Raw genomic sequence first — 24,907 nt, 5'->3', positions numbered from 1 at the left:
CAAAGAAGCCGAATATCTGGATGGATAGATGGCACTCCAGGTAGGGGGGGGAATATGTATTTCTTTGGGGGTGAACTGCCCCTTTTAATACAAAAGCTACACAGGACAAGGTGTTCATAATCAGACCATTGCTAAGCAGGCGCTTGTCACTCAACAGGCAGAACACCACACATACAGTATGCAAATATGGGACATGTTCTTTCACGTATCTTTTCAACAATTTTATATTACATCCTTGGATCTGTGTTTTCCCTTGTACTGAATGTTTTCGGCGATTCTGTTCCAATCGCATTCCATAAGGACGTGTGCCAAAAATAACACCAAACCAGACGATATAGTAAATGGTCACGAGAGGCGCTGGACTTTTCCCTCATAAGCCTGTATATCATGCGGCTAAAGTTAACTTAAAGGTCCCATGGAAAGTAAATAAAATCACTTTTTGGGCAATTTTACATAACTCCTGTGAGTCTATGGAACACATCTGTATGTTTTTTTTCAATACATTTCATTGTTTTGTATTTTTAATCAAGTACTGTGGAGCACCACTTTCTGCCCTTCCAATGGCCAAGCTGTTTTTGGCTGGGCTCCGCCCATACTCGCAATGCGCTTTGAGTGACAGTCACCCACCTGCACTAGCAGATACGAGAGAGAGTGAGAGTCCCCCCCCCTATGTACAGTTTTCACTGCACATAGAAACAGTGCAGGGGGGTAAAGCTGGGATTTATAAGCACTCTGGAGCTATGTTGTCAACACTCGCTGCTCATATAAACATATCGCAGTTGATTGTGGGCGGGCGGTGGCAGATCAGCGCCTATTCACGTCAGCGAGCGGGTCAAATCAGAATGGCTTGTTTCAGTGGGGGGGGGGGGTTGTCTCAACTGAACTGAAGAAACGGGATTGGGTAGAGGTTTCACATCAAGTCAGTGTTGGTACAACCCCATATTGCTAGAAAACAACCACAAACCACTGGAAAATGCCATTCATAAGAAGTTGCGAGTCTGAACACGGCTGTCTCGAGACATGCCTCGATTTTTTTGGACGAAACCCATGTACGCAACTGGTGTCGAGGGACTTCAATACCAAGTATAAGTCTTGACATCTGAATGGGGAATTTTTGGGTATAAATGCTGTGCACGGTTAATCTCAAGTCTGAATCTAGAGAGGAAACACAACGGTGTAGGAGTCTATACAGGAATGCCTGCATTCTTACACAACCAAAGGTCAAGGTCGGTGGTGATGTGTAGCCAGGTTGACTTTTAGCTGTTAGCATTTGGGTAAGACCAAAGAACAGTAAGGGCAGTGGTGGAAGAAGTACACAGTTCCTTTAATTAAGTAAACGGAGAAATACCCAGATAAATGAGTACTCTGGTAAAAGTCCTCCATAAAGATTATATTTAAGTAAAAGTAGAGAAGTATTTGCTATTAAATGTACTTGAGTATCTAAAGTAAAAGTACACATGCAACGTGATGTTTGTGTATTCCAGTGCTTGGGAGCCTTCAATCATCGATCCATTGATCTCTAAAGGTTATGTTAAAGTGGTATGTGGTCCAGTTATGCTGCTCTCATTATGTCCTCTTGAAGTTGACTGGCTTCAAATGTGAAAGTATATAATATATTTCTTCTATGCAAAATATTTTTTTTCAAAGTAACTAGTAACTGATGGATTCAGATACATGTCGTGGAGTAAAGTACAATATTTCCTTTGAAATGTAGTGGAGTAAAAGTATAAAAGTTCCCTCAAATTAAAATACTCACGTAAAGTACAAGTAGCTTGAGTAAAAGAAAATATTTTTTAAAAAGACTTAACGTCAAAAAATAAATAATACATTGTAAAAAGTAAAAATATTTTTTATAGAGATCAGTAACGGCCTACAAACATTAGGACTGATACGACATATTTTTGCCATATGTTTTGTCATATCCATATCCAACGACCACACCAACATTTCTCTTTCCCTCCTGTTCGCTCAGCTGCAGTCCCCCAGCAAGGAGCACATTCCAGGCACCCCAACCCTCAGCCCGCCCACCCCTGTCGCACCCACGCCCCTCCCAGGGGACGAGGCCCGGCCGGGAACCCCGACGGAGCCGCGCCCGGTCCAGATGGTCGTGGTCCCCGTCCCCCTGCTGCAACAGAATTACCCCCTGGAGGACTACAAGCTGCCCGACGAAGACATCGGCATCCTGGACTCGGACAAGCCAGAGAGCGAGGCCTCCACCAAGGCCAGCTCCGACTCGGGGATCGAGGACGGGAAGATCACCCCCACCTTGGAGGACGAGAAGGTGGGTTTCTGTCGACTAAAAACACACTTCTTCAATCAATAGATTCCTTCGTACTGTTCTACGACCTTGCCTGTATTATTACCTACTATGCTAACATGTCTTCACTACTATGCAGTCAAGACTGTAGCACTCAAGTTCAACGCTGTTTGACCAACAATGTTACTGACCCTTAGCTGCCAGAGTTGTGCCCTTCCTGCTGACTTGTTCTACAGAACTTGTAAGTCGCTTTGAATAAAAGCGTCAGCTAAATGACTGAATGTAAATGCTGAAGGTTCATGTAGCTGCAGTGCATAGGTCACCAGACGTTTAGTTTTAGCCCGACAGAAATGTAGTGTTTTGATCCACACGATCGCCTAGGACCTCCGTTTATTTTTATTGTGTTGTTTTTGTAATTACTGGTTTATTTGTCATCCCGTCATTTATTTTGCCCACCACATTGCTCTACGAAACATTTCCAATGTAATATCGGGTTTTTATGATTCATTTGATCTGACCCCCCCCCCCCCCAAGGTTGTCGTGGAGACGCCAGAGACTGAACAGCCGCCCCCGCTGGCGCAGCCCCAGGGGGTGGTCATCATCATGGTACAGACGGAGCCAGAGGTCCCCAAGATACTGGTGTCTGAGGAGGAGAGCAGCAGCGGAGAGCTGCCAGCTCCAAGCCCCACTATCACCACCACCTCCACCAGCCCTCCCCAGACGCCAACCTTCACCTCCACCCCTACCCCTGCCCCTACCCCAGTTCCTGCACCTCGCTTTGGGTTTAACGGCAGCCTGAGGAGTGGTCCCCCGGATCGCTCGTCCATAGGAGCCACCATTGAGGGTATATCACCCTACGCCACCACCGGCAGGTTATCCTCACGCCTCTCGGACGCGGGGAGCCTGGCCTCAGAGAGCCTGGACATGTCCAGCAGCAAGGACACCATATCGCTCGCCGTCAGGGTGAGTCGCCATCTAATACGGAATTACATTGTAGTAGGTGATGCATGATATCGGTCGACATCTGTGTTTATTTGTGTATTCTATGTATCTGCATTGGTGTGATGAGCAAAATGAGCAGATGGGTAGGTCTGTTACCGAACATATATCGGCCTATGATGGGGTCTTATCCTTTTTACGTTTTAATCACATTGGTCCGATGAGCAGTTTTGTTTGGGTACTTGCACGTGCACAACAGGATTGAAATAGACTGCAGAAACAGACAAAAAGAGACTATTATTTGAAAGTGTTTTCATATCACTTTCATTATGTACAAAATTGGATTACTGTAATAACTTTTATTTATACAGACCACATATAGATTTGTCAATATCAGTTATTTTGGCTGATGATATATCATCCCTACATATTAGAAATACTTGGTAATGCATTATGCCGATAATGTATGAGGCCCTCTCTTTCAGGCATGATGTGTAAGTTATCATGATTACAGTTGTCACTGTTTCATCAGAACAGTCTCATGGCCTGGGCCCAGGGCCAGACCTAGCACATTTGGCACCATAGGCAAGCTTCACATGTCAAAATATTGTTTGCAGAGATATAGATGGGGGCGCAAAAACTGGGCACAGTTTTTGGTGTCCCCTCTGGGTGGCGCTCTAGAAAACCGTCTATGACGCCTGTAGGAAGCTCCGCCCCTGCCTGGTCCTCGTTGCAGTTGACGAGAGGATTGCATGCACCTTGACACCTGGGGAGCAGCCCAACACAGCAATAGTCACCGTTTGGCCACTGAAGCACTTCCACCACAGATCAGTTAAGAGGTTGAAGGCCTTGTTGGCCTAGAACAGTTACCTGGAGTTGTTGAGTGAAGGAAGAGCATTTCTCACATACTTCTCCACCCAAACGCTTCCCAGCCGGTGAGAGAAATTCATACACTGGCAACCTTACACAGTCACAAGCTGTCTAACCTTTAGGCTACTGCCATTCCTCATAGACGAGTGAACAGTGCTCTTTCTTTTTGTCTCTTTCTTTCAACCATATTTCTTTCTTTCAAACATATTTTTCTTTCAGTCCAACCTTCTTTCTACCTACCATCTTTCTTTCTCTCTTTCTTTCTTCTTCCTTCAATCGATGAGTCAGGTTAATGTATGATCAGCTGTTTGTAGGGCTGTCTTAAATACTTCGAAGCTCCGAAGCTTCGTTCGATGGGCATGGGATTCGAATATGAAAATAAAGTTTGATTATTAAAAAAATATATAAAAATGTTTGGGCAAAATCAACTCTGCCTCTCTTTGTTAATTACAACAAGCAATGCTGTTTGTTATTTAAGATGAGGTCGGACTCGGCACTGACAGATGTGTTCATTGTGCTGCTTTTATAAAGCCTCAAATGACTGCTTACAATATTTCATGAAAGCAAAGTGTTTTTGTCTAAGATTTAAAAAGGTTTAAACTTTACAGCACTGACAAAGTTGAACAAAGTGCTGTACAAGTCCCACAACATAATCTTTTTTTTATATATATATATATATATTCTCGACGCTTCGAATTAAAATCGAATATCGGCCCGAAGTTTCGAATTCCAATTTTTTTTCCCGAAGGTCAGCCCTAGTGTTGTGTTTTGAGGCCATGGTGGTGGGTGTGCTCTCCTACACAGAGGGCAGCCTGTATGCCATTAGGCTTCCCCTCTTCCCTTACATCACATCCTCCACGGGCTGGATCCAGTGAATGAAACTAGCTGATGCTCTCTCTCTCGCTCTCAAGCTTAAACGCCCATGCCTGGTCCTCGTTACAGGTGACGAGAGGATTGCATGCACCTTGACACCTGGGGAGCAGCCCAACACAGCAATAGTCACCGTTTGGCCACTGAAGCACTTCCACCACAGAGCAGTTAGGAGGTTGAAGGCCTTGTTGGCCTAGAACAGTTACCTGGAGTTGTTGAGTGAAGGAAGAGCATGTCTCACATACTTCTCCACCCAAACGCTTCCCAGCCGGTGAGAGAAATTCATACACTGGCAACCTTACACAGTCACAAGCTGTCTAACCTTTAGGCTACTGCCATTCCTCATAGACGAGGGTTCAACAGTGCGCTCTTTCTTTCTCTCTTTCTCTCTTTCTCTCTTTCTTTCTTTCTTTCTTTCTTTCTTTCTTTCTTTCTTTCTTTCTTTCTTTCTTTCTTTCTTTCTTTTTCAATCGATGAGTCAGGTTAATGTATGATCCAGAAAAGCATTAAATAACTCCAGCATTTTGAATAAATGCAACCGATTTGGATTGACAAGCAAGTGTGTGTGTGAACCTGGAACATATAGACGTCTCCTCCGTGCCGCGGTGCCTCACGCTGATCGACGTGGCGAAACGGACAGGGTGTTGGAAGGTTTAAGAGGCCTGTAGTTTAGCAGCTGAGGTTGTTCGCAGTATAACTCGCTGTAAGAACCCCTCCTTGGAAAAAGGGACTTCTCAGCTGTTTGTAGGAACTGAGGCGGCATAGTGTTGTGTTTTGAGGTCATGGTGGTGGGTGTGTGCTCTCCTACACAGAGGGCAGCCTGTATTCCATTAGGCTTCCCCTCTTCCCTTACATGACATCCTCCACGGGCTGGATCCAGTGAATGAAACTAGCTGATGCTCTCTCGCTCTTGCTCTCAAAGGAACACGCCAATTCTCCAATTTCCCCTGTGCGTTCAGTAGAAAGCTATCCAGCTGCAAGCTAGCCTAGCTTAGCACAAATGAGCTAAGCTAGGCTAGCCTGTAGCCGGATAGCTTTCTACTGAACACAGAGGAAACTCTTTTTGTTTGTTTGTTTTTTAGATTTTATGATTAATGTGGTTTCGATTTACTCCAGATTGGAGTGAGGATAAATGTACGAGAACTTTTTTATAATAACTGAACTGGATATGTAAGGAAAAGACACAGTGAGATCAAATGGGGTTCTACATGAGACTTGTATTACACTCAAGAGGGAGGGAGAGAGGGAAGGAGAGAGAGAATCCATTTAGCGTATGACACCAAGCCTCTCTGAAGCAAAAATATGCCACATTTTCCATTGGTCATTACGACCAATGGTGCTCTTTGTGCCGGCCCTTTTCAGCAGCCAGCGTCCTGTGAATGGACGTTTCTATACAGCCATTGTCACAATCGTAGCTTCTGGTTGTTTATGGCGAGACCGCAATTGGAATCCTATTGACGGTGTGTGTGGAATTTCTGTCCGCTTCTGATATGTAACTTCTTCCAGAACAGATTATTCAGCAGTCCATTCCGCCAGGGCCCTGCTTGTATAACTGAATGGACTGTCTTTGTTTGTGGATAAGGACATCTTTCTCTCTCTCTCTCTCTTTGTGTGTGTGCATGCATGTGAGTGGGGTGTGTGTGCATGTGTGGTGAAAAATGTGTGGTCGGTGAATAGCATGTGTTTCTACGTCTTAAGTTCGTTCATTCATTCAATCTTCATTTAATCTCGAAGGATCATTGAGAGGAAGGCTCTCGTTTATAATGACGTGGAGAAATGCAACGCATGATGAATCCAAAAAAAGAAAATATAGAAACTGAAAGAAATCAATGAAACATTTGAAATTATTAAAAACTGGGGCACAGAAGCTAAAAGGAGATTTTACTAATTCAGTGCAAACTCTAGGAACCTTAAAATAACACGCCAACATTTTGGGAAATTTTCTTACCGTCTTCTCCAGAGAGACAAGAAGATAAATACCAGTTTTCTCTGTGCGTTCAGTAGAAAGCCATCTGGCTGCAGGTTAGCCTAGCTTAGCACAATGAATGGAAGCGGACATGACCGGTTAGCCTAGGCATTGTCCAACTAACACCTCTCCCGAAGGCTAACCGGCACTGTCCGCTTCCATTCATTGTGCTAAGCTACAGTAGGCTAACATGTAGATAACTTTCTACTGAACACAGAGGAAACGGGTATCTCTCTTCTTGTCTCTCTCTGGAGAAGACGGTAAGCTAATTTCCCAAAATGTTGGCGTTTTCTTTTTTAAGCATATGACCCAGAGCTCCAATCCAGCAATGACGTGGATTGGGTGGGAGATCCAGAAAAAATAAATAACGCACATCCTCCGTTTGTTGGTGCTGAGCCAAACTGTAAAAACAGTAATACATAAGACAAAGCGGGGCTCGCAACTCATTAGTAGTTCCAAGGTGTTTATTTGACAAAAAGGCAGATGCAACGTTTCGACCCTTCCGGTCTTCTTCAAGCATGAAGACAACACAACACTGACATCTGTTTATACAGGAAGTGAACTAAATTGAATATCAGCCCCACCTGGTGATCAGGGGCGGTCCCAAGACTTGCATGATACATTCTATACATGATTAAGTAACAATTTCTTTTCATTTGAATTTTTTTTGAAGATTTGAGAAATATCTATGTTAAACACAACATTAAGACTAGCCCCTTTCGTGACTTTCGGTTTGCAAGCCTGGGGCTTTTGTGACCGCAGTCACTTATTTTTGCATCCCGATCAGGAAAAAAACAACCAAGCGTCAAAAACATATCGGATCTGAATTTCAAATTACAATATGGGTTTAACACAACTTCACGATGGGGTCTGGAAGCTCGGAGTTGCTAATAAACAGTTTAAAACATTGTTAGGAAACACAAGTGGTACTCACAGCGAACTCTGGCAGCAAGATGGCGTCTTCTCCTTCTGCAATTTCTTTTGTCGCATGCCTGGTGCGCCAGCAATCACTGCGCTCCCTATCGGTCCCTGTTGGTCATTACCTATAGGCCATTACAGGGTAGAATCTGCTGAGCGTGTCTCCTGTGTATTGTTGTAATGACCAACAGGGACCGATAGGGAGCGCTGTGATCGCTGGACGCACCAGCCATTTTGCCAAGGTTCGCTCTGTGAGTACACTCGTTTTATGAAAATGATTTAAAATGTTTATTAGCAACTCCGAGCTTCCAGACCCCATCGTGAAGCTGTGTTAAACCCATATTGTACGCTGGGTATCTTTGAAATTCAGATCTGATATGTTTTTGACACACTCCGAGCCCCGCGATCACGCTTGTTTTTTTTCCTGGGTGATCGGGATGCGAAAATAAGTGACTGCGGTCACAAAAGCCCCAGTCTTGCAAACCGAAAGTCACGAAAGGGGCTACATTAAGACATAATTTACAGATAGGCAGCAGTGTTAGTCACTGAAAACAAAAATGAAAAAAACACAAAAAACTAAAAACAAAAACAAAGTCCATTGACTGTCTCCCTCTATAAGTTAAATTTACAAATAAGGTCTAATGTCAAAGTCCTCATTGAGTCCTGTTGGTGCCATCGTTTTAAGATAATGGATCCACCATACTTCTCTCCTCAGTAGGAGATTATCTATATCTCCCCCTCGTCTTGGAAGATGCACTCTCTCTATTCCAAGGTATCTTAATGATGAGACATTGTGGTGTGCCTTTTTAAAATGTAAAGCTTGGGTGGGAGATCACCAATAATGCCCTTACACGTGTGTATGTGTGTGCACTGTGCACTGTGCTCATGTGTGTGTGAGGATTGACAGACCCCCGGTGGGGCGACACAGAGGCTCAAAGCAGCCAAACACAGCAGCTGAGCTACAGGAAGACCCCTGGGCGGTCTGAGTACACTGTGTGTACCTAAGAACACACGCATGCACACAATTATTTGTCATCTCTCTCTCACACGCGCACACACACACACTCGTGGCATCATTATACACACACTCACATTTGTCATCATTCTACAGACGCAGCATATTAAAGGTGTAGAGGGGTCTTCCTCCGCAGTACAAAGGGGAGTTGAGAGCGGGACGGAAGTGTATATTTACTCCCTCTAGCCACTGTCCCTGATGCTGGCCTCTGTGAAACTCATACTGTAGGGTGTATTTGTTCAGCTGGTCTCCTACTGAAGCACTTCAACTTCTCATCACCGACATGATGTCCGTGGACTGGCTGCTGTTTTCGTTCCCCCCCCCCCCCCCCCCCCTAATTGAAGTAGACTGATCTGGAGGAGGAGGAGGAGGACTGTGATGCGAAAATAAAGCAAAGCATTTCCATGAAGTAGTTAAGGATCCTGTGAAATGGAGAAAAAAAATAGCTGTCTTCTGTTTTATCTAGTGATGCACCGATGTGAAAATTGCGGCCGATACCGATAACCGATATTAATATTTCTGTTCTGGCCGATACCGATATATCTGTATAGAAAACACTTTTTTATGATAATCAAATAAAGAGGTATTTTCCAAAACGCATTTATTTTTTTACTTTTGTAACTTATTTTCAGAAATTACTGATATTTTGAAACTATTTAAGGCCAAAACATGTAAAAAAGTATTTTTTTTGTTGGCCCATATCGGCCATATTTTTATATCGGACTGATACCGATGTGTAAAAAAAACGGCCATATCGTCCGATATTATATCGGCGGCCGATATATCGTCCATCACTAGTTTTATCGCTATGTGGCAAAACATTTGACAAATTATTACCTTCTTATTTTCGTATAAAGAAATCCATTGTTTTCTCTTCCTCAAACCCCCCCCCAGTGAACCTCTGGTACGCTGGTACTTTAGGATGTGGGCCTCTCATGTCCCACCCCCTGTTGCATACGTCAAATGGCTTACCTTCCGTTCCCTTGGATCTTTTAATGCTCTGGAAGATTAATTCGATTGTTTGGAATGAGAGCCGCGTTGCCTCGACCACACACACACACACACACATGTGGAATGAGCATTATCATTTAGTGGTCGAGTGAGTCATCTCATTTCACATCTGTCAATGGCAACTGTGTAGATTATTCAAGTGTTAAGTCAGTTTAATCACACACATTTGCATGTGGTTTGAGTGTACAGTACATGCTTCTCATTCCAAACAATCGCGATGTTTTTTTTTTACATACGCTAGCCAAGAGGCAAATAAAGCAAATAATGTTCTAGGCTGAGAGACTGGATTTCATCAGACGGCTGCCACTGGAAACTGGAAAGTGTAGCTTGTCATTGACTTGTTTCTGTGATAACGAAACACGCAGACGCAGAGGTTCTGACTGTTGTGTTTCTTTGCTCTGCCGATGGTTCTGACCGTGTCCCCTCCCTGTATGAAAATGTTAGCTACAGCTAAAACCCAAGGGAAGCCACAGGTATATCCACTGGCATTTCATCCAATCACACCGTGTTACGGTATATGACTGGGTCCGCGGCATCATAACGCAATTCTGGAAGCGTGCGGCGTGAAAGAAATGTTGACAGTTGCGTGACAGTTGAGTGTCTGGTGTTAAATGAGCCTTTAACCCATTGATGGGGACATGGGTCAGATCATGACCCTGTTCCTACATACAGAATACTAGTATGTTCTGAAGGGTCATGGGCCGTAGGGTACGGGACTCCACCTGGATCCCAGATTGACGCAGCGGTGGCCTAAAGGTTCGACCCTCATACCCCTCGTACGAAAGTAGGGGATGTGAGTAAATAATGCTCTCCCCTCAACAAAACACTGTTGATGTGCCCTTGAGCAAGGCACTTGACACGGAACTGCTACAGTGCTCAGTGGTGAACAATAAGACTGTGATTGATTGTGTGCAAAGCAGGATGTTGCTGAGAAAAACCATAGTCTCCAATAGTGAATCTATCCTGGGCAAATACAGGGTTTAAAACAACATATAGTCATGCAGGAGTAGATGATGTGATGCGGTTGTGTGGGGGAGAGGGGCTACTTCCTGCTTGGCAGTGACGGAGAGCAGCGATGTAATCATAACAGTAGGATGACAATTAAGTGACACGAAGAGCAGCGATGTGATCGTGACGGTAGAACAAGCTCAACAGGAACGTCCAGGCATTCTTCCAACACTCGTCACCGCAGGCGGAACAGTCTACTCGGTTAAACTGTCGAAAGATAAGAGGTAGAGAAGACGCGAATGATGGGATGGAATGACAAAGGTGCAGTTCACAAACACACAGTGTATTAATATTAACACAATGTTATTAAAAGTGTCCGGGTTGTTAGTGGACTGACGTGTTCACGTGTTGGTGAATTATTATTATATGCAGATGGTGTCGGTGCCAGTGGCTCAGGAGGTAGATCGGTCACCTGGTAATCGTAAGGTTCGATTCCAGCTCCTCTCGCTATAGCGTGTCAAAGCGTCCTTGAGCAAGACACTTAACCCCTAACTGCTCCCGATGAGCAGGTTGGCACCTTGCATGTTCGCCTCCACCGTCGGTGTGTGAATGTGAGGCATACGTTGTAAAGCCCTTTGGATAAAAGTGCTTAATACAGTCCATTTACCATTTTATTAGCTGAACGTGAACAAGTCAAGAGTTTTATTTGTCACGGCATACAAGTATGAAATGCGGGGGGACTTGCCCGCAACGATTGTGCATAGTACAATAATAATAATATAATAAGAATCCAATAGAACAACATTGTGCAATAATAACGACATTGTGCAATAATACAAGTAATCAAAGTAGGGCATATCGGTATATGTACATGCGTTTTTACAGAGCATGGTAGGACATGATGCTAGGTCCTGTGGTAGTGCCATACACTGTTGGCTACGGATGAGGCACTGGGTCTTTATGTACACTGCTATACAATGCTATATTATACAATCTCGTTATACTATACTATTCTTAAAGTGACCTTTCCTTCTGTAAAGTGTCCATAAGTGTGAGCGTGTGCAGCATGAGTGTGTGTGCTCATGTTAAAGTGGCTGCTAGTGTGTGAGCGTGTACAGTGTGTGTGTGTTGTGTGTGCGCTCATGTGTGCTTGTGTGTGGAGAGTTCAGTGTTCAAGGCTCTGATGGCCTGGGGGAAGAAGCTGAGCCGAAGTCTCTCTGTCCTCGTTGCTGGTGTGCGCAGGCGTTTGCCTGACCGCAGCAGCTTGAACAGGCTGTTGTTGGGGTGGTGAGGGTCTTTCATTATTCTGCAGAACAAGATCTGCAGAATATGCTGAATATTGTTGCTGAATGATGCTGGTAATGGAGACTTGCTGTGAATCAGGATTCAAATTGTTGATTTTAAGAAACAATAATTTTGAGACGTTTTACTGATGAAATAAGTGATGAAATACTAAGTTTACTCTTTACTACAAGGTCTTCTATTACATTACTTGGTACATCTATTTACGCTCATTTCCTTTGACTAGACGATCATGAAAGACTTGAATCCTGTTCCAGGAAACGTCTCTTTCTTTATGACGATAAGAGAAAAGATGATGACAATCCTTTTGTACTTGTGAAACGTTTACCAGTGTTTTATGTTATACACCATCGACTACACGTAGTGTCTTGTGAGTCCGTGTGGCCCGGAAATCTTTTTGTGCGCGACACTATAATGCAAATCGAATCGATGCGTCTTAAAACTCCTAGACAGACAAATCGGATATAATAACCTAATAACTTGCTTCCTCTTCTCCTTGTGCCGCTCAGGACTCTCGTTTCTCCAATAAAACGCTGAAGCGGACCAGGAGGTTCCTGGTGGACGGCGTGGAGGTCAGCGTCACGACCTCCAAGATCCTCGGCGACGACGAGAAGAAGGACGAGGAGATGAGGTTCCTCAGGTGAGCGGCGGGGACCTTCGTCTTCTCTTCTCTCTTCTCTCTCTCTCCCTCTCTCTCCTGTCGCCTGTCTCTACTTCTCTCCTCTTTCTCTCTAAACGAGGGGTGAGAAATGTAGGGGTCACAGGTTCGAGTTTTCTTGGCCTGTGTCTGTCTCATGATCAGACGTCTGTTTAGTAAACAAGTCTATTTAAGACATCCTGCTCCGTTACTCTTAAGCCTCTCTTGGGATTAACAGTCACAAATACACAGGCTGTTGTGGAAAACCGTCTCTTGGGTTGAAGCTGGAAAGTGACAAATGTCTATGAAGCTACTTTTCTGTAATTGTCAAGATAAAGTCATCTAGTCAATGTGGGAGAGCTGAAAATGTTGGTGGGGGTTATATGTAGATAGACATACAATGTATTGTACACTCACAAATACCACTGAACGTACACTGCCTCGGAAACCCTGGGGAGTTGCCCGTGCACCGTCAGTGGCATCTAGTGGTCAAAATATGACACTGCATTTAATATGCACGCAGCCTTTGGTTCCAACTTGTGAATGTGTGCACGTGTGATATACATACTGGTTCGTCTATGTCTCTGTACCGTCGAAACAAATTCCTTCCATGTATTGGATTTGTTCACTCTGATGTGTGTGTGTGTGTGTGTGTGTGTGCAGACGCCAGGAGCTGCGTGAGCTCCGGCTGCTACAGAAAGAGGAGCACCGTGACCAAGCCACCCTCAACGCCAAGCTGGAGGCTCAGAGAGAGCAGATGCAGAGACGCTTTGACCAGGAGATGAGCGTAAGACGCAAGCGCACACGCATGCACAGACACACACACGCATGCACGCACACACACGCAATAGCATATACCCAATCAGTTGAGATAAAGAGAATTATGGCCGGTCCACAATCCTTACCTCATACAACAGTGACCATAACGGTTTAGAGCAGCTACACAGTGACCTTGTTAACAGGTTAGAGCAGCCACACAGTGACCATGTTAACAGGTTAGAGCAGCTACACAGTGACCATGTTAACAGGTTAGAGCAGCTACACAGTGACCATGTTAACAGGTTAGAGCAGACACACAGTGACCATGTTAACAGGTTAGAACAGCTACACAGTGACCATGTTAACAGGTTAGAGCAGCTACACAGTGACCATGTTAACAGGTTAGAGCAGCTACACAGTGACCATGTTAACAGGTTAGAGCAGCTACACAGTGACCATGTTAACAGGTTAGAGCAGACACACAGTGACCATGTTAACAGGTTAGAGCAGCTACACAGTGACCATGTTAACAGGTTAGAGCAGCTGTACACAGTGACCATGTTAACAGGTTAGAGCAGACACACAGTGACCATGTTAACAGGTTAGAGCAGACACTGTAAAATAGACAGCGGGAATGCATCTTGCTGGCGGTGTAGACCAGCCCTTACACTCCAACAAATCTCAATTTTCCTCTATATTCTGTGTTTATGGAAGGAGGGAAACCCCCAGGACACACAGCCATCTGTTGAGTGTTTTCAGACTGATGGGATAAAATAATCCCTTTTCCGCTTTTCACTCCACAGGACAATCAGTAGAAGAGGGATTCCTTGTCATGTTGTGTCTTGATGAACAAATGGAGGATATCCTCTCATGTCCTCCCTGCTGACATTATGGAAGCTTTATATGAAGAGGTTCATGATTTGCGCAAGTGAACAACTCCCGAATGCTCCCTAGACCTCATGTTGAGAACCAGCGTTCTACAGCACCAGTGTTCTACAGCACCAGTGTTCTAATGCACCAGTGTTCTAATGCACCAGTGTTCTAATGCACCAGTGTTCTAATGCACCAGCGTTCTAATGCACCAGTTTTATAATGCACCAGCGTTCTAATGCACCAGCGTTCTAATCAGCGTTCTAATCATAGATTCTAATGCACCAGTGTTCTAATGCACCACTTTTCTAATGCACCACTGTTCCACCTGTCTTTGTTCACCAAACGTGTCACGTTGCCCTCAAGGAAACACAATTGTCTTTCAGTCATTGTCTAGACCTGAAAAAATCGAAAGACCTTGGTGGTTGTCGAGGCAACTTAATTGATGTTAGCATGGCCTAGACCTGAATCTGAATGTTATTAAAAGGGGTTGTGTCTGATCTGGGTGTCGGTGACCAGGAACATTTTGTCAATGACTTAACACACTGAGCCTGACTCCAAATCAGTGCTGCCACTGAGAGAGGGTTTATGAAGGAGCTGTAATTTACCCCCAGTACTACTAATTTATATATTCTATACCCAGTATAGAGAAAGTAACAACGAGAAAAAAGACTGCAGACTAAAAGCCCCTCTCTTTGTAACGAGTGTGTGTTTGATTCCTTCTCTGATCCCTTCCAGGCCAAGAAGAAGTCCTATGACACGGAGCTAGAGAGCCTGGAGAAGAACCAGAAGCAGACCATAGAGAAGATGGAGACGGACCACGCCGTCAAACTCCGGGACGAGACCAAGCGTATCCGGGCAGAACAGGACCGAGACCAACGCAAGTTCCAGGAACAGATGAAACACAAGAAGAAAGAGGTGTGTGTGTGTGTCTCATAAAGATGGGAAGGGTGAGCGCTTATGACGGTTCCTCGCTGCACGTGTCGAGTCAGACGATCTTCTTCAACACGTGTCAGGGCGATATACTGTTCTCACCCGGTTCTCACATGTACTACAGCCACCTAAAGGCTCCTGATGGTATTACAGTATGTAACGAGGTGACAGATTCCCCATCACTCCTGCCACTGAGTGGCAGGGAACTGCCATTAAATCCCAAATGAAGAAGCGGACAATTCTGGGTAGAAAACGGGTCATGTTTTCTGAATTTGTGAGATTTAATCTCTCTGGTGAATATGTATCCATGTCTGCGTGTACTGGAATTATTTGTAGGTTTGTGTCTGCCTGTATCTACCTACAAAGGAAGGAATGTCGGTATGTCTGTCCGTCATTTGCATATCTTGGAACCGCTCATCCGATCAACGTCACACTTGGTGGGTGTATTGCTGAGGACCCAAGAGTGCAGTGTCCAATGTGAAGTCGATCAAATGAGTGGTTCTAGAGAACGCTGCAAGCAGCCATACCGCAGTTCCTCGAGAAGCGGCAATACAGTGAGCTGAGCAATCGCGGCCCCTTCCGAACAGCCACTGCACTATATACAGTATTATGTTCTAATGTCTGTTTTAATGTGTGTGTGTAATATATTCTCTCCCGTTTCTCTAGGTAAAACAAACCGTTGACAAGCTGCCCAGAAAACTACGTAAAGAGTCCATGAAAATGAGCATGAACACCTTCCAGGAAATGAAACTAACCGAGGTACGTTCGTTTTAGATCATCCGTCCAAAGTGTGTATATACCACGTAGCTATTTATTTCACAGGCTGTGAGTGAGTTCCTACGGTCAAAGCTGACTAGCAATTCCAGGCTCACCTGCAATGATGTCACTTCCTGCCTACCTTGTATATAGCCCCCATCTTTACAAGCTATCATTGCTAGCCACTAACACTGACGAAGGAGCTTTTGCTTCGAAACATGTTTGTTCAAGGCTGCGATTAAAACTTTTTTGAATCTTAAGTGCTGGTCCGGCTTCCTGCTTTTTTCTATTTCACAAGCTAAGCAAATGCGAACATGCCCATTTTATTTGTCTAGTGCATTATGACCGTTCCATGTCTCAAAGGGCTTCACAGGCCCACATAAGAACAAGACGTATCGTTGCGGGCAAGACCCCCCGCATTTCACTGTATACTTGTATGCCGTGACAAATAAAACTCTTGACTTGCCTTGACTTGTATGACCGCTTCTCTTCATCCTCTTACCCTTCTCATTCTCGTTATCCTTTCTGTCGCTTAGGAGCAGACGTTCTCGGCAGACCAGAAGACCCACCTGGACACCACGTTGAAGAGGATCATCTCCGACAACAAGAGGGAGATCTCCGAGACGGAGAGGCAGTGCCTCAACAAGAAGCAGCACCTGATCAGAGGTACAGTACAGGAAGTGGCTGGCAGGGTAGTCTTTGAGGAGGTGTGTTGTGGTACAAAATTATATCCATGTCTTGGTGTATTGAAAGGTACATTTTCTGTATTGAAGTATTTTGTGTTGAGTAGGGGTTTGGTTTGTCCTTTATTGACAAAGACTGTCGTGTCAATTAGCAAATTTTTCTTTTTTTTAAGCAGAACCTTTTATTTTTAATTGACGCACTCGATTTAAAGAGGTCCTTCTGCAAGAATGCATGTGGGAAACATTATATACAGATTTTAAATCGACTAATTGGTTAGTCGACAAAGTCCTATGACTATTCGTCAACACTAAGAATTTATTTAGTCGAGGCCCTAGTCTTGAGGTAGTGTACTTTGGTAGAACATTGTATTTGTGCGACGGTGTATTGAAAGGTTCATTTAATTTAAAATGTCTGGTTCAAGGGGTGTCGTTCCATTGTGATGTGAGACTATGAGGCCCTTTGAGATTCACTGTACAGTACGTAACTAAAATACGAAATAACTTGAACTCTTGAACCCTCCTGTCAGAACGCGAAGCAACGATCTGGGACATTGAGGAGAAGAACCTTCACGAGAGACACCAGCTGATGAAGCAGCAGCTCAAAGAGCAGTACTTCCTCCAGAGGCACCAGCTGCTCAAGAAGCACATCAAGGTAAATTCAACTCTGCTTTGCCTCGTCCACTTCGCCGCCATGTCCGTCGGCCGCCATGCAACGAGAGTGGGTAGGGAGCGTGGGAGTGCTTGTTCGCCTCTTTGTCCACATGTTGCTGAAAGAATAAATGCCATTTCAAGAACAAAGATTGTCCAAACCGACAGAATATCGGAATTACAAATTTGAAATATATGGAAATGAATTGGTCCATCTGCTCATTGAAATGCATTCATACCGATCTACCAATGTTAATTTGTAAATGTCGCAAATTCAACCCAATCCGTATGAAACCGCTTTGCCTCGTAACGATGCTTTGAAAATCTAGTGTCAAATGTGGTTTGACACTCGGGAATGTATTCTTTCAAATCATCGCATGAAGCCATTCTGTATTAGTGTTTGTGTCTTTAACCGCTTTCATCTAGTCAAAGATTTGCTTTTATACTTTAGTTTTGTATATTGTATATTTTGTATAGTGTTTGGTCTTTCTTTATTCTTTTTACCTTTTTTACGGTATGAACCACAATCTGAGGGGCCTCATACAGAACCAAAGCATTTCACTGTAATGTACCTTACTGTATGTGACACAAGTGACTTGTGTCATGAACCATGCTCGGGGTACAGACAAAACAAGGGACACCACACAAGTACTAGAGGATTTAAAGAAAGTAATTTAACTAATGAAACTATTTACAACAAATCATTAACGACTTGAGTGGATCAGTAATATCAGTGGTGTAGTGAGTGCATGGATGAGTCGGTGTGTGCTGTATGCAAGTGATAAGGTGAGAATCAAACAAACAAAAGCTCATGGCCAGCTTGGAGGAGAGAGACGATAGAGAAGCCAGTCTTTATATAGCCTTTGAGCTCAGGTATGACTCCTCCTCCTGACACACCTGAATAGGTGTGTCCGTGATTGCCAGGCTGTGAATGACCGGTTATAGCACATACACATGTCTACCCCGTGGCTAACCTGGAGGAGAGGGATGGGGTTGTCGCACCTGATATATTACCTTGCTACCTCTCTATCTTTTTTATGCTCTCTTATGCCTTTATTTTGTACTGCTGTGAAACACTTTGAACTGCAATTTCTGTATAAAAAGTGCTATACTAATAATAAAGTTTATTATTATGTGAGAACTTGTGAAAATGTGAAACATCAACGGAGGTGTGTTTGTGTGCAACAGGAGCAAGAGCAGATGCAGTGTTACAACCAGCGCATGATCGAGATCCTGAAGGGCCGGCAGCAGCAGGAGAAGGGTCGCCTGCCTAAGAACCAGCGCAGCGAGGCCAAGACCCGCATGGCCATGTTCAAGAAGAGCCTCCGCATCAACTCCACCGGCAGCGCCTCCGAGGACCGCGAGAAGATCAAACAGGTTTTTACTGTTTTATTTTGGGGGGGGGGGGGGGGGGGGGGGGTTGTGGGTCGATTAATGAGCTTTTGTTCCCTCTTCTTTTGGACTTGTGTAGGGATGCTCGATATTGGCTTTTTTACCGATACCGATATTCCGATATTGTCCAACTCTTAATTTCCGATACCGATATCAACCGATACCGATATATGCAGGGTTTCCCCGTCCAAAAAACTGAATAATTTCAGGTAACTAATCATTTCACTGGATATATATATAACAAATATTGTTATTGTTTTTTATTTTTTTTAAACGGATACCGATATTTTCCGATATCACATTTTACTGCCGATATCGGCCGATAATATCGGTCGGCCGATAATATCGGACATCCCTAGACTTGTGTAATTCAGTTATGTTGCCAACCACTGTTACATGAGCATCCCTATGTGCCCTATTGGTGTACACGGTCAAGTCCTGTTAACCCATTCAAGAGTTCTATCTTGGATTCTAGAACTCCCAGTTGCCGTTGTTAGACGATCTGCACAGAGGTGTAAGATTATAGCAACTGGAAAAGTTTGAAATAATTCTGCAATGAATATAATATAGCCCCTTTCATACAATAATTGCAGCCCAAAGTGCTTCACAGCAGAAAATATGAAAGATTCAGCAGTGAATATGTATATACAGTACACTCCTCCCAACTTTGTCAACAACGCTATCCAGAAACTTGGGTCATTTTCCAATTTCACCTGCAAAAAAGATTTTATTCTGAATCGACATGTATACGATATTGCATACGAAACAAATTGGATCTCTAAATGTGAAATTATTTTTACACTTGTCACAATTTCTGGACAGCGGCAATGTGCGTCTTCTATGTCCCGGGAGATAAACCCGTCCCTATTGTTGAACTCCATGGCTTTCAGTGGCCAGTAGCCATTGTGTTGCATCATCATCAGAATATGCAGTTCCAGAATTCTCACTATGTGAGATTATACACCTCAACTCTCCCTCTCTGTCTCTCCTCTCTCTCTGTCTCTCTCTCTCTCGCTGTCTCTTGCTCTCTCTCTTTCTCTCTGTCTCTCTTTCTGTCTCTCTCGCTCGCTCTTGCTGTCTCTTGCTCTCTCTCTTTCTCTCTGCCTGTCTCTCCTCTCTTGCTCTCTCTCTCTCTGCCTCTCTCGCGCTCTCTCTCTTGCTGTCTCTTGCTCTCTCTCCATCTCTATTCTCTCTCTCTCCCTCCCTCTCCTCTATCTCTCTCTCACTGTCTCTTGCTCTCTCTCTCTCCCTCCTCTATCTCCTTCTCCTCTCTCTCTCCCTCCCTCTCTCCTCCCTCCCTCTCTCATCCCTCTATCTCTCCCTCCCTCTCTCTCCCTCCTCTATCTCTCTCTCCCTCCCTCTCCTCTCTCTCTCCCTCTATCTCCCTCTCTCCCTCCCTCTCTCTCTCCCTCCTCTATCTCTCTCTCCCTCCTCCCTCTCTCCTCTCTCTCTCTCCCTCCCTCCAGTTCTCGCAGCAGGAGGACAGGAGGCAGAAGGCAGAGCGGCTCCACCAGGTGCAGAAGCACGAGAACCAGATGAGGGAGATGACGGGTCAGTGTGAAGGCAACGTCCGGGAGCTGCAGCAGCTACAGGTGATGATGGACCAGCTTCTATTTCCCTCCTACTGTTGAGACTGAGAGGTTATCTATCTTTAATACACCTTGAAGGGGCAGATGTGTCTGAGAGAAACCACACCAAGTAAGTTCTGGCTTAAACATCTAGCCCAGGGACTACAACTGAAAACGAGCAACCCTGCTAATGTTGGCATATTTCGTTTTTAATTTGTATTCATTTATAAATGTATAACTGTTGATTGATATGCACTGTCCCTGATCAAATAAACTGAGTAAACTAAACTCTGTAAACTAAACTAGAGATGAGATCCCACACGATTATGGGAAATGCATTTTACAGTCTTCTCCAGTGTCGGGACGAAAAGATGCATACCAATTTCCTATCCGGCTGCAAGCTAGTCTAGCACAGCACAAATTAATAGTGGATTAAAAGTGGATACGGATCAACTAGCCTAGTTGTTGGCCAAAAACACCTCTCCCAGAGTTTTAAGCTAGGCTAGCTAATCCATGAAAACATGAAAAGGTTTGAGAACCACTGGTGGAGTAGCTGGTCCCCTTCTGGCTGGTTTCCTTTAGTTAGGGGGACCATACAGTATTTTGATTTCCAAAAAAAGAGCACATGCTGGCCCCAGCCTTGAGATACATAATGATACTCAAAGTTTACTCGAATGCCTTATTGTTATACTATATTTAAAGTATGCCGACTCTGTATGGATGGAAAATGATTATTTATATTATTTTATATAACACAATAATATCTCTCTATAACCAAAGACACACCAAACCAAAGTTACTCAACAATCAACATGCTTTATTATGCCTAAAATGATCTCTCTGACAAATCTCAATGGCCCAAGAATAACTTAAAAATCAACCTGTAACAAAATATAGCTCTCTTTTCAAGTCTTACTGGACAACAATAAATAAAAAATAAATGAAATAATGTTCTAAATAATACCTTCTGTAGAAAATCCAGCTTTAACAAATTATCTCTATCTTTTCAATGTAAATAATTAAATGGTAACCTCACAAAACAAACAACCTCACGTTCGAATGCCACCTCAATCGACAAATTCCGTGCCTCGGTTCTCGAGTTACATGACGATATGTCATGCAAGCGTCTTTTTACGCACTGCATGTCTTTGAAACCCAGACATTTTCATGAATTTATAAAAAGAGGGCAAAAGAGGACGTTTGGTCACCCTACCTTAGTCCCTGTCCATCTCTTGCACTTTCTCTCTAGCCTTCTATCCGAACCGTCTGCATCCGTTGTGTGACGTATGAACGTCTCCAGTGAAAAGGCCAGTGCACGATACCGGTACTGTGTACATGGATGATCTGCAGTTGCTGACCGTGTCATGTTTTGGTTTCAGAATGAGAAATGCCACCTGTTGATTGAGAACGAGACTCAGAGGCTCAAGTCCCTGGACGAGCAGCACAGCCATCAGCTCAGAGACTGGAGGGAGCAGCTCAAGCCTAGGAAGAGGGTACGTGTTTATGATTGGAGTACACAGATAAATTACTACTCTACTGTAACTACATTTTGCAGTAGTTTGGCTGGAGCTTAATTTAATGTAACTCTCAATTCGATTTTCTTTCCCTCCAGTAAAAATGTTTTAGTGATGTAAAAATCGAGGTTTTTAACCACATCTCCCCTCTATCTCTCCTTTCCTTTCCTTCCCTTCCCTCCATCCCTTCCCCCCAGGTCCTCGAGGATGAGTTGACGCTGAAGAAGAGAGAGCAGGAGGTCTTCTTCAAGATGAGTCAGGACTCTCAATGCCAGAACCCCAGTTCACCCAACAAACTTACCAAGTTCCTGCCTTACGCCGACTCCTCCACCACGTAGAAAATAGTCCTCAAGCTGTGAAACGTCTCAGCTCGCTACCGTCAGGACCAACACACACACACACACACCTGAAGGCCTAGTATTGCCTCCTGCCACTTTGCATGGCAGAAAAGTTAATCTTCCTGGAGTTTCCTCTTTTTATTTTTGGTAAATATTATATTTTAATTAATTTGAGGTATTTTACTTGGGTTAACAAACAAACGTTTTGCATTTAATGGATCAACAACACCACACAAATATCAGGAGACTTGATTATATCTGCTTGCATCCAGGATTTTGATTTCTTCCGTTATGTCCTGCCTGTTTACCAATGAAACGTGAGGTGTAACTTTATGCAGTGGCTGTTATACAAATGCAGGGTTGGGATCACTTCAATTAATGAAGGAAGTGGTTTTTTTTTTAAACAATTTAAATACTGACTGCTGACCCAAAAGAGAACAAATGTTCCGTCATTAGCAAGTAAACAGCCATTTCCGTTTTCTTCTTCTTCTTTTTTTAGTATTGATTTGAATTGGAAGTGACCTGATTCCAACCCTGGTCTAATGGCGCCCGGCTATGGATATTTAAGAGGGAGACACACAAGGCTTTTGTGTGACTTAAGAAGTAGCTCATTGTCCAAAGATACCCAGCAAAGAATTTCCTCCCACGCAATGATGAAAAAGTCTTACTGTCTCGTGCAATGCTGTCGAGTTGTAGCTATAGTCACTAAGCACTTTTTGTTTCCCTTACAATGTCATTGGCCTCCTTCCAAAGATTGTACTAAAAACAACAAAACAACAATCTGATTTACTATTATATATTTGTTTATGTGCCTTGGCTCTATAGCCTTTACAAACTTTTTGTAACTCGAACATCTCAAATTCAGAGATGCACGCTTTCTGCATCCAGTTGCCAAATTCTGTTCTCCTCATTTTTATGTATAAAGCAGAGCTTGATTTTCAGGATTTCTTTTGTTTTTATGTATAGGACATTCCTAAAGTGAAAATCTAGATTCAGCACTGTAAATATTAATTTAAAAATAAATTGAAAGTATTTACAACCAACACCTAAGGTTTGAAGGATCTGCATATTAAGTTTTATTTCTTGTTTAAAATGGTGTGGGGGACGACATATTTAAATTTGATTGAAATTATACGTTTAAAGTCATTATTTAGGGGTGATATTTTAACAATCTAGTGAAGGCGATGTAGTGCGTCATTTAAAGTGTTATGTCATTTGACATGTTGTGTTCCTATTTCTTATTTTTACTGTAAAAGCTATATCACACTGGATGAGAACCGACCAAGCCAAAGCAAAAAATACTGTTGTCTTCTTCGAAGGATCTTACGAAATATAAGGTTAATTAAATCTAAATAAAAAGTTTATAAAGTGTATAATTGGGTGTTCATGTTTATATTAAATGCACGGTGTATAATTGAGTTCATATGTTTATATTAAATGCACGGCCTGCTAACCAAAGTGCAATATGTCATTGTTGCTTTCGAGGGGTTTATCTTTCCACCAAAGTGTGCCTTTCCTTGCACTGAGACGGGGGAATAATACTATATAGACTTAAACTATTCCACAGCGGAATATCTTGCTGCCTTTTGAATTGGTGTTATGGTGATTTCTAAACCAGCGTGACCTGCTGTACATTGAAAGTGAATCCGTCAATCGGGTACAGCTGAATCTGCTCTCGCTAAGGTGTATTTCGTGTGTCTCTCGTTCTTTCTGTCATGTTTTAATTGCTACACATCCATGTCTTCCTTTGCCTCGGTTTACATAACGTTATTTGTGTGAGGGAGGGGTGTGAATGAAACTGTCCATCAGAATTGAACCACTGTTGTAAATACATTTTAATAAACCTAGATTTTCTAATACCTACACCCGCGTTTCTTAGTGTCGTCAGTGATGCGTTAACGGCCAGCGATCCTCGAATTGCTTGTATTAAATGATTGATTTAATTGTGGAATTTGGAAAAGGGCTGAAGTGTGTGCTTCATGGGGCTGCATCCATGCTATATTCTTCCATGTTTGAAGAAACGGTTGCCATGTGTTGATATAGACTGGTAACAACTGGTTTCTTGTTACCAATCGGCAATAAGTTGCCCCCTACCTGTGCTGAGCTGTGGCGCTCAAAAGGTCATGGAGAAACCATGGCACTCCCCTAGGCTGGACAAGATATGCCTCCTAAAGTGCCTAAACGGAAGTACAGGCTACAGGCGTTCCGGTTTCGACAAAACTAGAAACGTGTGAAGTGCACAATATTTCCTTGTTTAAGCCACTGCAACGGCTTTGCCTGAAGAATTTACTCCATGACCGGGAGGGACGTTCTCGCTTGTTTGCCGACAGGATTCGGGGAAAAGTTTGGTCCGTTCGGAGGCAGCTGACCGGGGAAGTACATACACCGGAAATTCGACCCCATAGACCCCAAGTAGTTCTTTACCAGGCTTTATCTCACGGAGATAAAACTGGGAACGAGGTTAGCACTCCCCTGACTAAAAGTATAATGGCGCTCTATGGAGAAACCACGGCACCCCCTACTAAAAGTATAATTGAGCTCTATGGAGAAACCATGACACTCTCCTGACTAAAAGTATAATGGAGCTCTATGAAAAAACCATGGCACTCCCCTGACTAAAAGTATAATGGAGCTCTATGGAGATATCATGGCACTCCCCTGACTAAAAGTATAATGGAGCTCTATGAAGAAACCATGGCACTCCCCTGACTAA

The 24,907-nt window shown here is 43.6% G+C and overlaps 1 protein-coding gene across 1 annotated transcript in view; it reads left to right on the top strand.

The window, feature by feature from the left end:
* stk10 (serine/threonine kinase 10) overlaps nucleotides 1-24,059 on the top strand; it is a 97,030-nt gene extending 72,971 nt beyond the window's left edge. The window contains exons 9-20 of the mRNA XM_084320911.1: nucleotides 1,973-2,281; nucleotides 2,792-3,220; nucleotides 12,606-12,736; nucleotides 13,397-13,520; nucleotides 15,101-15,280; nucleotides 15,962-16,054; nucleotides 16,588-16,717; nucleotides 17,262-17,386; nucleotides 18,571-18,759; nucleotides 20,241-20,366; nucleotides 21,722-21,835; nucleotides 22,054-24,059. Of these exons, the coding sequence (XP_084177037.1) occupies nucleotides 1,973-2,281; nucleotides 2,792-3,220; nucleotides 12,606-12,736; nucleotides 13,397-13,520; nucleotides 15,101-15,280; nucleotides 15,962-16,054; nucleotides 16,588-16,717; nucleotides 17,262-17,386; nucleotides 18,571-18,759; nucleotides 20,241-20,366; nucleotides 21,722-21,835; nucleotides 22,054-22,194 (2,091 nt within the window). The 3' untranslated portion in view covers nucleotides 22,195-24,059. The remainder of the gene's footprint in view (nucleotides 1-1,972; nucleotides 2,282-2,791; nucleotides 3,221-12,605; nucleotides 12,737-13,396; nucleotides 13,521-15,100; nucleotides 15,281-15,961; nucleotides 16,055-16,587; nucleotides 16,718-17,261; nucleotides 17,387-18,570; nucleotides 18,760-20,240; nucleotides 20,367-21,721; nucleotides 21,836-22,053) is intronic.
* Nucleotides 24,060-24,907: the final 848 nt, after the last annotated feature.

The sequence above is a fragment of the Notolepis coatsorum genome (assembly GCF_963971535.1).
Source record: "Notolepis coatsorum genome assembly, chromosome: 8".
Taxonomy (NCBI): Eukaryota; Metazoa; Chordata; class Actinopteri; order Aulopiformes; family Paralepididae; genus Notolepis; species Notolepis coatsorum.
Note: the sequence above shows the minus strand (reverse complement) of the source record. Positions and strands in the feature narration are given on the sequence as shown.